Genomic DNA, 15,125 nt, shown 5'->3' on the forward strand with positions numbered 1-15,125 from the left:
GATGTCTTATTGTCTGTTTTCACATTATTTGAAAGTACCTGCTTGCAGCATTTTGATCTAATACATTCATCGTGTTCTGTCCTTTTACATCGGTACACTGAAACGTCTACATGACTTGCTTGATTCGGAGAATCTATAAATCGGATTGGACGCGAAAATGAGTGTGAACCTTTGTGACGTCATAATAAAACGTAGCTCACTGTCTTACTCGTGCAATTCCTCGAGTTTTTCTACAAAACTTAAACCCAACAACAGCGTGAGTGGTTCCTAAAGCCGTGCACTATTACACATCTCGCAACCGAGCAATATAACTTTTTCCATGGAAGCGTGCAATATAACGTCGAAACCGTGCAATTATAAACAAGGTTTTTATTGAACGGTCGGTGTAATAGTTTGAAAATATTATATTTCTTCATATATAGATTGGTGTAAACAAATTATGTAATAAAACGTTATATAATAGAGACGTTGGTGGTCAGATGGCTAGGGTGTTCCGACATATTACCTACAACATGTCCTCTAACCATAAGGTGGCACTCCAATAACTATTTCCCCTGAGCTTAGCACGCATTGTTTCCCTTCTGTTATTGTGTTGTAGTTCTCTGTGTGAACTCCATTAGTTACTGTTATGGTAACAGTTTAATTGATGATTGTTTTACCCACACTTCCTTGTACTAAACATACTTAATTAAGAAAATGCGAACTTTTTTGATAAACGGTTACATTAAGGATTAATTTTAAAGTAAAAATATCTTAATCTAGGTGATTTATAATTTACGACCAGTTTCTTATGCTTTAACCAAAATATTTCGCGGAGATAGCATATACACGTTTATTAATATGTGCTCTTTATACCGATAAAGAACATTCATTCTAATTTAAATATCAATTGAATTAAAAAAAATCACAACATAACTTATTTTTCCTTTCACAGTTGAACTTCCAAAAATAGCATCTTTGCACGCCTAAATTGTTAATGTCATTATGAAGATTAGTACAATCACTGGACTACTATGATAATATGGCATTACATTATAATTCTTATAAAAATAAACAAATCCTATTTACAACTCTTTCCCGACAAACTATTGCACACAGATGGAAGATGTAAATATACATGATACATATCAAACAACTATTGTATTGTCCACAACAGTGTAACAGTTAACGCGTACAATTGATACAAAATCTAAATGATGTAATATATCACAGATAGCCTATAGAATCTTGTTATAATGTATTAGTGCATCATTTGCCCAGATAAGAAATCAGAAGGCGTAAAAAGGGTATAAAGACTAGAGGTTGATTGACATTTTGTTTTCATATGAGAGAGCCTCGATATTAATAAGTTTCATGAGGAGCATTATATTAGGCACAAATATCATACTGAAACACAAAAATTAACCACAAATTCTTAAGGTAACGATTCATAAATTCGACCCGAATTCTCAATAACACTTACCCAAAATCAGCGTGAACCGACAGTATATAGAAACGCTACATCCAGCCCCTGTGTCATTCGGTGAGGATTAAATAATTAAAACCATCATAACATGTGTTATCAACTTACTATCGTTGATACGTTATTTTTGTATATATATATTTTTAATTTCCTAAGCTCCTAAGTAAGCTAACGAAGGAATAGCTTACGTCAGTTGTAAACAAACTATTCGCTTGTATCCGTACTAACACGAGTGATTAATTATTTAACATTAAGATAACAACTACCTCTTTTGTCTTTCTCATGTGTAGGAAACAATGGGATTTTTATATTGATGGAGTTCATACATTATTCAAAATTACTTTTTTTTCAGACAATTGCAAAAATAAAAGAATAATTTGCACAAATGTTTACATATAATTTACCTGGCACCGTCTTCCTTTTTTCCCCGTTTACTTATTATGGTTTAATGTACTGGAATGTATTTTTATCGGGCCTTTTCCCCAAAAACATGCAATATTAAACAATTACAAAGCAAGAGTTAATATTAAGAATCCTTACATTTATTGCACGTAACATACTAGTATACAACTATACTATAACAAGGAAATATTTAACAATGTCATCTATCGTCAAAGCGTTTGTCAGCCAACATTACGAGCCAGGAAAGATTAAATATGTGACTTATGGTACTACCTGTGGCAGTTGAACGATTTTTCAAAGAAATGTTTTCGCTAGCAAAAAATATAATGACAAAATATTTCACTGAATTGGGGGATTATGATGATTTACTTTTATCGAGAATCCGTCTATGTGAAAAGGAGTTGATTTAACATAACATATGAAAAATATCGTATAGTTTGTAACATTTCTTTTTTGTAATTTGTCAAATACTTTCACCCATTGAAAGACATCACTGTCATCCAAAATATGATTTTGTTTGTCATATTTTAATAGACTTCCTCCATATAATTGTTCATCAACAGTGAGAATATGACGATAGTGGACAGGCCAACGGAAACCATGTAGACGAAAAAGAAGAATTTGTCCAAAATCCCAGCAATGTCTTGCCATGTGACATCTTCTACTTCATCAAAGTCGTCGTCATTTTCGTTTAAAACTTCTGGATCAGGCACGACCTTTTTGTTGCTTTCCGGGTCGGTATGCTTCACTGGGGTAGAGTGTACGCTGGGATTGTTGTTGGTAGAAGGACCGACACTTCGTCTGCGACAACAGCAGTGGCCTTTCCAGCAGACGACCTTAGCAACAATGTTGAAGATGAACGTCTTCAGCCACATCGGAATGGGTTCCTTCTCATTGGATCGGTGGTGGAGATTCAGTACCAGGATCGTGCAGATCACAGCAATGGAGCCGAAGCCAAGGATCATCGCCAGGTATATCGCTGTAAATCAGCAGAATAAATGAGATAAATGGTCAAAATCATGCAATATGTAATAATCTGATATGTATAACAGCAACGAATGATGTCATAATCGGTATAATATTCTATATTACAAGTACATGTTTTCAGGTCAGTTTTGTCAAATGGTTTATTATGGGAGAGAAAGTGTGAAGATAAAATGGAAATAATAGAAAAACGTAACCATAAAAGATGGGTCTCCGAAAATGTGCATTCAGTAGTGGAGAACGAAAATTGAGCACAAATACGAAGGGAACTGTCTTTATAAAATTGTTTTTAACTTTAAAGTTCTGAAGTTATTTAAAGGTCTTGTAGCCCACACAGAACAAAATAAAATGCCAACAATCATGTAACATTGTCCTTGAACCAAAATGATAGTAAAACATAAATACTCACAAAGGTAGCAGACGGATACAGATGTACTGGGGATGTTGTCGGAGATCAAGGTCAGATACACGGCATACGCCAGCAAGACAGTCAAAGAGAACCCCATCTTCTCTCCGGAATCCGGAGGCAGCTTAAAGACCATCGCACTCAGGAAAGCCATCAATGCTACTGGGAAGATCGTGTTGAGTAAATGGAAGAGCGGTTTGCGCCTCAGTACGATAAAGAACTTGACGTTGGAGAAGGATTGTGATCCTCTGGTCTTGGCCTTGACTTGCTCCTGTACGTAGGTGGAGACTAGATCCCATTCACCGTTCTGACTGTATGAACTGATGTCGATGCCGTTGCTATGGTCAGTGTCGTAATCGAGGTCAATCTCGTTGTCTGTGTACGCCCACGAGCTGACGGACAGTGTGCAGGTCTGAATGTCCAGGGGATAAAAAGTGATGTCCGAGTCACAGGCCACAGTGTAGACCCCGGCCGGGTTCCAGTGCAGTCTACCGAAGGATGTGATCCGGATAGGTATGTTCTTATCACTCATAACCGTCAGGTCGTCCACTCTAGAAACATAAAACAGACATAAGGGTCAGGTCGTCCACCCTATAAACATAATACAGACATACGGCTCAGATCGTCCATCCTAGATACATAACACAGACATAAGGGCCAGGTCGTCCACTCTAGAAACAAAACAAAGACATAACCGTCAGGTCGTCCACTCTAGAAACATAGTACATATATAAATAACCGTCAGGTCGTCCACTCTAGAAACATAGTACATATATAAATAACCGACAGGTCGTCCACTCTAGAAACAAAACACAGACATAACCGTCAGGTCGTCCACTCTAGAAACATTATACACAGACATAACCGTCAGGTCGTCCACTCTAGAAACATTATACACAGACATAACCGTCAGGTCGTCCACTCTAGAAACATTATACACAGACATAACCGTCAGGTCGTCCACCTCTAGAAACATTATACACAGACATAACCGTCAGGTCGTCCACTCTAGAAACATTAACACAGACATAACCGTCAGGTCGTCCACTCTAGAAACATACATATACACAGACATAACCGTCAGTCGTCCACTCTAGAAACATTATACACAGACATAACCGTCAGGTCGTCCGCCCTAGAAACATTATACACAGACATAACCGTCAGGTCGTCCACCCTAGAAACATAATACACAGACATAACCGTCAGGTCGTCCACCCTAGAAACATATACACAGACATAACCGTCAGGTCGTCCACTCTAGAAACATTATACACAGACATAACCGTCAGGTCGTCCACTCTAGAAACATTAACACAGACATAACCGTCAGGTCGTCCTTCTAGAAACATAATACACAGACATAACCGTCAGGTCGTCCACTCTAGAAACATTATACACAGACATAACCGTCAGGTCGTCCACTCTAGAAAACATATATACAGACATAACCGTCAGGTCGTCGCACTCTAGAAACATTATACACAGACATAACCGTCAGGTCGTCCACTCTAGAAACATTATACACAGACATAACCGTCAGGTCGTCCACTCTAGAAACGTAATACACAGACATAACCGTCAGGTCGTCCATCTAGAAACATAATACACAGACATAACCGTCAGGTCGTCCGCCTAGAAACATAATACAGACATAACCGTCAGGTCGTCCACCCTAGAAACATATACACAGACATAACCGTCAGGTCGTTCACTCTAGAAACATAATACAGACATAAACGTCAGGTCGTCCACCCTAGAAACATAACACAGACATAAGCGTAGGTCGTCCACCCTAAGAAACAATATACACAGACATAACCGTCAGGTCGTCCACCTCTAAAACATATACACAGACATAACGTCAGGTCGTCCACCCTAGAAACATTATACACAGACATAACCGTCAGGTCGTCCACCCTAGAAACATAATACACAGACATAACCGTCAGGTCGTCCACTCTAGAAACATTATACACAGACATAACCGTCAGGTCGTCCACTCTAGAAAAACATTATACAGACATAACCGTCAGGTCGTCCACCCTAGAAACATTATACACAGACATAACCGTCAGGTCGTCCACTCTAGAAACATTATACACACCGACATAGAAACATTTACAATAACCGTCAGGTCGTCCACTCTAGAAACATTATACACAGACATAACCGTCAGGTCGTCCACTCTAGAAACATTATACACAGACATAACCGTCAGGTCGTCCACTCTAGAAACATTATACACAGACATAACCGTCAGGTCGTCCACTCTAGAAACATTATACACAGACATAACCGTCAGGTCGTCCACTCTAGAAACATTATACACAGACATAACCGTCAGGTCGTCCACTCTAGAAACATTATACACAGACATAACCGTCAGGTCGTCCACCTAGAAAAACATTATACACAGACATAACCGTCAGGTCGTCCACTCTAGAAACATTATACACAGACATAACCGTCAGGTCGTCCACTCTAGAAACATTATACACAGACATAACCGTCAGGTCGTCCACTCTAGAAACATAATACACAGACATAACCGTCAGGTCGTCCTAGAAACAATATACACAGACATAACCGTCAGGTCGTACACTCTAGAAACATTATACACAGACATAACCGTCAGGTCGTCCACTCTAGAAACATTATACACAGACATAACCGTCAGGTCGTCCACTCTAAAACATTATACACAGACATAACCGTCAGGTCGTCCACTCTAGAAACATTATACACAGACATAACCGTCAGGTCGTCCACTCTAGAAACATTATACACAGACATAACCGTCAGGTCGTCCACCCTAGAAACATAATACACAGACATAACCGTCAGGTCGTCCACTCTAGAAACATTATACACAGACATAACCGTCAGGTCGTCCACTCTAGAAACATTATACACAGACATAACCGTCAGGTCGTCCACTCTAGAAACATTATACACAGACATAACCGTCAGGTCGTCCACCCTAGAAACATTATACACAGACATAACCGTCAGGTCGTCCACCCTAGAAACATTATACACAGACATAACCGTCAGGTCGTCCACTCTAGAAACATTATACACAGACATAACCGTCAGGTCGTCCACCTAGAAACATTATACACAGACATAACCGTCAGGTCGTCCACTCTAGAAACATTATACACAGACATAACCGTCAGGTCGTCCACTCTAAAAACATTATACACAGACATAACCGTCAGGTCGTCCACTCTAGAAACATTATACACAGACATAACCGTCAGGTCGTCCACTCTAGAAACATTATACACAGACATAACCGTCAGGTCGTCCACCCTAGAAACATTATACACAGACATAACCGTCAGGTCGTCCACTCTAGAAACATTATACACAGACATAACCGTCAGGTCGTCCACTCTAGAAACATTATACACAGACATAACCGTCAGGTCGTCCATCCTAGAAACATTATACACAGACATAACCGTCAGGTCGTCCTCTCTAGAAACATTATACACAGACATAACCGTCAGGTCGTCCACTCTAGAAACATTATACACAGACATAACCGTCAGGTCGTCCCACTCTAGAAACATTATACACAGACATAACCGTCAGGTCGTCCACCCTAGAAACATTATACACAGACATAACCGTCAGGTCGTCCACTCTAGAAACATAATACACAGACATAACCGTCAGGTCGTCCGCCCTAGAAACATTATACACAGACATAACCGTCAGGTCGTCCACCCTAGAAACATTATACACAGACATAACCGTCAGGTCGTCCGCCCTAGAAACATAATACACAGACATAACCGTCAGGTCGTCCGCCCTAGAGAAACATTATACACAGACATAACCGTCAGGTCGTCCACCCTAGAAACATATACACAGACATAACCGTCAGGTCGTCCACTAGAAACATTAACACAGACATAACCGTCAGGTCGTCCACCCTAGAAACATTATACACAGACATAACCGTCAGGTCGTCCACCCTAGAAACATTATACACAGACATAACCGTCAGGTCGTCCACCCTAGAAACATTATACACAGACATAACCGTCAGGTCGTCCACCCTAGAAACATTATACACAGACATAACCGTCAGGTCGTCCACCCTAGAAACATTATACACAGACATAACCGTCAGGTCGTCCACCCTAGAAACATTATACACAGACATAACCGTCAGGTCGTCCACCCTAGAAACATTATACACAGACATAACCGTCAGGTCGTCCACTCTAGAAACATAACACAGACATAACCGTCAGGTCGTCCACCCTAGAAACATAACACAGACATAACCGTCAGGTCGTCCACCCTAGAAACATTATACACAGACATAACCGTCAGGTCGTCCACTCTAGAAACATTATACACAGACATAACCGTCAGGTCGTCCACCCTAGAAACATTATACACAGACATAACCGTCAGGTCGTCCACTCTAGAAACATTATACACAGACATAACCGTCAGGTCGTCCGCCCTAGAAACATTATACACAGACATAACCGTCAGGTCGTCCACCCTAGAAACATTATACACAGACATAACCGTCAGGTCGTCCACTCTAGAAACATTATACACAGACATAACCGTCAGGTCGTCCACCCTAGAAACATAACACACAGACATAACCGTCAGGTCGTCCCACTCTAGAAACATTATACACAGACATAACCGTCAGGTCGTCCACTCTAGAAACATTATACACAGACATAACCGTCAGGTCGTCCACTCTAGAAACATTATACACAGACATAACCGTCAGGTCGTCCACTCTAGAAACATTATACACAGACATAACCGTCAGGTCGTCCACTCTAGAAACATTATACACAGACATAACCGTCAGGTCGTCCACTCTAGAAACATTATACACAGACATAACCGTCAGGTCGTCCACCCTAGAAACATTATACACAGACATAACCGTCAGGTCGTCCACTCTAGAAACATTATACACAGACATAACCGTCAGGGTCGTCCACTCTAGAAACATTATACACAGACATAACCGTCAGGTCGTCCACTCTAGAAACATTATACACAGACATAACCGTCAGGTCGTCCACCCTAGAAACATTATACACAGACATAACCGTCAGGTCGTCCACCCTAGAAACATTATACACAGACATAACCGTCAGGTCGTCCACCCTAGAAACATAACACATACATAACCGTCAGGTCGTCCACTCTAGAAACATTATACACAGACATAACCGTCAGGTCGTCCACCCTAGAAACATTATACACAGACATAACCGTCAGGTCGTCCACTCTAGAAACATTATACACAGACATAACCGTCAGGTCGTCCACCCTAGAAACTAACACTACATAACCGTCAGTTCCACCAGAAACATTATACACAGACATAACCGTCAGGTCGTCCACCCTAGAAACATTATACTCAGACATAACCGTCAGGTCGTCCACTAGAAACATTATACACAGACATAACCGTCAGGTCGTCCACCTAGAAACATTATACTCCATAACCGTCAGGTCGTCCACTCAAAACATTGTCGACAGATGAGACGTCGTCTCCATACTCTAGATTATACTCACGCACGTCAGGTGTCGACGATGAGAGCGGGCCTCCATAAATAGATTATACTCACGCATTGTCGATGATGAGAGCGGGCCTCCATACAAAGATTATACTCACGCATTGTCGATGATGAGAGCGGGCCTCCATACATAGATTATACTCACGCATTGTCGATGATGAGAGCGGGCCTCCATACATAGATTATACTCACGCATTGTCGATGATGAGAGCGGGCCTCCATACATAGATTATACTCACGCATTGTCGATGATGAGAGCGGGCCTCCATACATAGATTATACTCACGCATTGTCGATGATGAGAGCGGGCCTCCATACATAGATTATACTCACGCATTGTCGATGATGAGAGCGGGCCTCCATACATAGGTCTCCGTACTAAACAGGAACATGATGTTGCTGTAGTTCGTGTTCGATACCCAAGACAAACGCGAATCCATCCATGTCTGTTTCAGCGAAGGGAGAAAGGTCTTACATTGTAGATAGATTTTAGAAACCTAACACGATTGTCTGTGTACTATATCAAGACATTAACCTACCGATAAGACCTTTCGATAAAAGCCAAGTATTTTTCTAATAATATCCAGATAGAGTTCTATAATATATAGAAAGGGCTATTCGTTGTACTGAATCGTCGATATATAATATACAATCGTTTCAAAACAAAAACTGAACGGTAAAAACAAAACAAAAACACAATGGAATAAGAGATACGACATGAAAACGCACGAATAACAACAAGTGTTTAAAAAGCAGCAAATTTCAATATGGCGGTGTAATGTCATTTTACTTTTAAATTTTATATCTGCATACTTACAAGTGTAAAGTAGGCGGTGATGGATAGCGCTTGGTCTTTGATGTTCTGAAATGAAAAAATACACTTCCACCTGTCCTCTCATGTAAGGTAAGTATATAATGTACTGTTCATAACACATATTTAATATAATAAATACTGGAATAAATATCATCTTTATCATTTTGAGATGTGATTCTACTTATAAAAATCACCTGTATCACTTTGAGATGTGATTCTACTTATAAAAATCACCTGTATCACTTTGACATGTGATTCTACTTATAAAAATCACCTGTATCATTTTGAGATGTGATTCTGCTAATATTGATATTAGGCATCACGAATACAATTCTTTATTTCTTCTGTCCTGTGTTTTGACACATGGATCTGAGAATAAGTAACAGCCTATATCATTATAGAACCACCAGAGTGCCCATAAACCATTTTTAGACTTTTTGAGGGTCTAGATCAAATATCGGTAAAATCTTGTTCTACATGGTTCTCGATTTTACCGATTTTTTTTATCAAGGCAACTAAGACGTCTAAAAATGGTCTGTGGGCACTCTGGTGGATCCCTATTGATATAAATTGTAACTAATTCTCAGATTCCTGTGGATATAATGACCGTGCAAGATCGTAACACCTGGAATATTGAATATGCTATTGTATAAACAATTATTACATTTTAATGTCTTCAATCCATACATTACGTTTATTGCATTAAACGGTAAATGAGCGGGAAACGTCTGAGGCGTGTTCAGGATGGCGAGCGTTCGTGCGGCAAGAACATTTCTGAACGGCAGCGGGTACTCGGGCGCACTCGATATGGTGGTCTCTCGTGCACTTGTTTTTGGAACTATTATATCAGAATAAGTATTTATCTAAAAAATACCTAAACAGGGCTACATGCCTTAGGTGAATTTGGGTCCGATCTTATTTTTTGTCGAACTGTTAAGAGATTCGAAGTTTCTTCGTTTATAAATTCGTCTGTTAGGGCGGGTTTTATAACACATGTCTTACCAGCTCGTTAACGGTTAGGAGAGTGAGGGATACTTGTACATTGACAGTCTGAGACGGACGTTGAAGAACTTCATATTCCGAAAATAAGCCAGTCCGGAGTTCGGACTCCAGATCAGTGGAGTAGGCCGGAGGAGATCCGCTGATTAATGGTAGCACCTGAGCATTGAGACGTAAGGAGGCACTCACTAAAACAATAATAAAAGTTTTAAAAATACAAGTTAAAGGCACACTATCTTTCCGGCACAAAAAAAATGAAAGTTAAAAAAAAAACAATAAAAAAAACAAAAAAATATATCTATGGTCTAAGATGAGTTTACAACAGCGAAAAATGCAAGTGGCTTTGTGTAATCTATGTTGAAGCTGACAATGCAAGTTAAAAAATGTACATTTGAGATTAAAAAATTAAAAGAATGAAGATTTTTTTCAATTTGTTTCTGAGACAGCCCATTGCGATTCTAAGGACGGGCAGACGCCATTTTGTTTGAACTCTGCGCCTGCCGACCCCTACATAAAGCGCGTGAATCGACACACGTGCGCTCAGTCATGTACATATACACCTAGCAGTTGTCCACTATGTATCGCCTACTAATACATAAACAAAACCCCTTACCTGTAAATATGTGTAGGGCTTGTTTAGCAAGCAAACATGTCAACTCTTCTAAGCTGTCATTTAGATGTTTCACAAATTTAACTTTCCACAGAAATGAATAAAAATCCTGATAATAATCCGTCCACATTTCACTGTAATTGCAATATGACGCAGTGATAATTAACTAACGTGCGGTAATTATGCCAACAGTGGGAAACATAAGACGACACATGCTATAAAAAGTGACATTCAGTTTATTTTAATTGAATTGTTGATAAGATTATGTTAAATGTAGTATTAACATTAAGTTAATACCTTTTGCGACTCTACAAATTTATCAGACTCGTTTTACATCCCCATTTAAAAAAACCATTTCGGATTCGGAAAGGTAGTGGGCCTTTAAAGACACCTGAAAAAAAGAAGAATGAACAGACCAGACGTGGAGACGTTTAAGTTCAGACTTGAACAGACCAGCTGGCCCTGGTTGCTTGAAAGATGATTACCATAATCTTCCATTCCCCATTTTCTACAAAATATGTGATTATATATTTTTTCATATTGACAAGTAGGTAAAGAATGGAACACTGCAGAATTTTTATAAAATTTTGACAAATTTGTTTTTCAAGAAATTTTCGTTAAACTGTGATTATCACAATCATCTTTTGGCCTACTGCGCCCAGATAGTTCATAAAATGAAACGTCTTATCGGCTTCATGCTAAATTACCGACATGTTATTCAAGGCAAGTTACACATTGCACTATTAAAAGTTGGCCCTGCAGGTAGGGCGTTAGAATTGTTCCTGCTGCCCCTATTGCATGATCGTAAAAGGCGACTAAATTTAGGATCTTATCTTTTCTCTTCTTCCTAACTGACTTTATCTTTCCTAATGCCTCCCTTGGCACCGCCTCACTTTTGGCCTTGAGTTGAGCGTTCGCCCCTGTGAGGAAGGCTCTGGGTTCTGTCCCCTGGCCGAGACACACCAAAGTCTATAAAAGTGGTAGTTTCTGCTCCTGCTTAGCGTTCAGCATACAGGGAGTGGGACGACTGGTTCGCCCGTTGTCAGTATAATGTGACCGGGTGGGGTGTGTTGCTTGGTGTCTTCGGCGGCATGCTTCAGTGATATAGCACTATAAAAAGGGCAACAGTTCCACTATACAAGAAGACACAACACGAACATACCGCAGTCTCCCAGTACACTCACCTCGCACAACATACACGCAACACACCGCATACATGGGAGGCCGTCCTTACATGACCATAGCTGTTAATAGGAAGTTGATAAATCAAACAAACAAACAAACTATTAAAAGTACAAATGTATGTCAGCTGAGATATATTTACAATTCGTCTCACTTTCATAACGGAATTACGAACAATGTTGTTAAAAATGGAAAATGATGGGAAATAATTTGGTTTAATTTTTCTATAGTGTATTCATTCCATTTGTCAGTGGTATAATATCTTTAAACGTATTAGAAAAATCCATCTGTGATTTATTATTAGTACAAGTAACTTTTCATTGTGGCTATAAAGTAAGTGAAGTGTATAAATGCTCTAGGGCATAATTGATTATTACATTAGAAAACCAGTCACGATTCATCTTACGATATATATTTTTTCTTGTTGTAAATATTTAACAAAGAAACGCTACGTTCGTGGTAGAAACAGTCAACACATGTAAACATGGCAACACGCAGGTAAAATAAGTACAGAAATAGTTCAAGATATACACAATTATACAGTTCCCTTCAATATATTCCGGATTAAGATTAAATATATCTATGCCTTGTATATTGTTGTGACAGACATTTAATCCCTGGCATTTAGTATCTTTTACGATGTATATAATTATTATTCAGTATGAAAAGTATGCCAGCAAGATCTACTTAAACTTCGGCAACAACCACTGTGATATCTTCTTATTGAATTTTGACAATTATTTTTAATGCATTTATGTACCTGGTACAGGGGATACCGTGATCAGCAAGGCGGTTTCCGCCAGTTGTCACATGGTGGTTTACTACCCTATCCCCCGTACCAGGTCAGAAGGGTGGGTGGGTTAAAAAAAATCAAAAAAATAAGCGAATGCGTCAGCATTGAGGTGGGTTGGTAATACAATTAAAACCTCTATATATGAAGGATGAACGTTTAATAACTTAAGTTTGCCAGTAAAACTCATAACAAAAATACGGTAGTGTATCTGATACATATGTATTTTGGCAATATGTAATAGGGTGCGGCTCGCCCGTAATCAATTGTATCGCTAATTTTGCTCCTGCTTGATTGTGCTGGGATTTATAAGAAAAGTGAACTAAACTATAATATTTGTTGATATATTTTGCATAGAGTGTTCGTGTGTATTCAGACATTTCATTTCAAGATGCAGAGTTGTTACATGTAAGATAAAGGCAAGTAAGATTATCCGGATTATCCAAAGAAAAACACACCGAATTATCCGGTTCAATGATGATCATACAAGTGTATATAGTCAACAGTACAGGGTTTTGATAAGAGTGCCCGGACACATCCGAGTAAAGCACTTACTACTACTACCACAGACATTTTTCTCTATATATAGAGAGAAAAATGTCTATAGAGCCAAACGCCTGTGCTATTACTTTTGATTACTCCTTGATTCAGTGTTTTTTGTAGAATCTCATTCCAATATAGATTTTGGAAGAGCAAATTAAATTGCTGTCCCACAAATGTATATAAGAAGGAACACATGAAATACATAAATCTATGTGATTTTAATAATTTAGTGGCAGGTGTAACTTACCCTTGGGCTCGTACCTGCCAGTTAAAAATTAGGACTTAGAAATTTCTTTTTTGGACTTAGAAATTCTAATTGGATTTTGTCATCCTTTATGTTTACCTTTATCATACTATCTCTTCTTGGCTTTTGTAAATATATATATGTATAGTAAGACCGTTTTGCAATTTTTATCCTTTATTTTATCAATTTTCTCAATATTTTTTTACACATAGAAATATAAAATCTTATATTTGTTTTTTATAATTGAAATTAAACTCTTTAGTGAGAATTAAAAAGAAATATTGTAATTTATTCCGGGGAAGTAACTCGGATCTTAGACCAAACAACATTGCGATCTGTAATAGTTACTTCCCTTCACTTGGGTTAGAAGTGTTTTGCACTCTTTAAACCTTTAGATGAATATTACAGAAAGAGAGTTAACGCATCATAAAATCAGTATACACCTGTCTCCCTCACAATTATCTATAGATGAAAAGGGATTTTTATTGTATGTAAATAATTAAAAATCATCTGTTTCTAAAGAATCAGTTTACACCACATGGAGAGATTGACACCGTTAAGTCTGGACACCCACGAGTAGATCTATATAATGTATTGATTAATCATAAATATTTTTCATCACTTTGTCTAATAGAATGTATTATGATATGTGTTTTCTGGGTAGGTAGAGCTGTATATCTTCCACACACTCATTGTGAGTAAATTTCACTACTAGGGCTATAGGATTTGTAATAATTTGACATTAATTTTCTATAGATAAATGCATAGCCAAATACTAAAAACAGTACTGTTGCAATAAATATTAGAACTTCAGGGAAATATATATCATCATAAATATGATATGTATTTTACAATTAAATGATTTTACTTTTCCCCCCTTTAATTTCAAATAATTGTATTGACAAAAGTCAACAGGATTAGAAGGCAGGCATTTTCTATTAGATCTTCTCCTTAAAAATCGTTTTAGATATTCGATCGCATTCAAGGTAATATATACACTACAAAGGCTTATACTGAAAACGAAAACGATTTCTAGATACGATGTTCATTCTTGTTCGACTTAAAAGTCGAGAATCTCATCTCATCAAAATCGATCACCTTGAATAGATC

The 15,125-nt window shown here is 38.4% G+C and overlaps 1 protein-coding gene across 1 annotated transcript; it reads right to left on the bottom strand.

Annotated features, from left to right (window-relative positions):
• Positions 1 to 537: 537 nt before the first annotated feature.
• LOC138318327 (acetylcholine receptor subunit beta-like) lies at positions 538 to 10,901 on the bottom strand (the record flags this gene model as incomplete). Its single annotated transcript, XM_069260600.1, has 5 exons — positions 538 to 2,843; positions 3,258 to 3,805; positions 9,167 to 9,279; positions 9,651 to 9,695; positions 10,650 to 10,901. Coding segments are annotated over 5 exons (1,410 nt in total), but the record flags the coding sequence as incomplete, so codon positions are not given.
• Between the last annotated feature and the right edge of the window lie 4,224 nt (positions 10,902 to 15,125).

Source organism: Argopecten irradians, chromosome 3 (genome assembly GCF_041381155.1).
Source record: "Argopecten irradians isolate NY chromosome 3, Ai_NY, whole genome shotgun sequence".
NCBI lineage: Eukaryota > Metazoa > Mollusca > Bivalvia > Pectinida > Pectinidae > Argopecten > Argopecten irradians.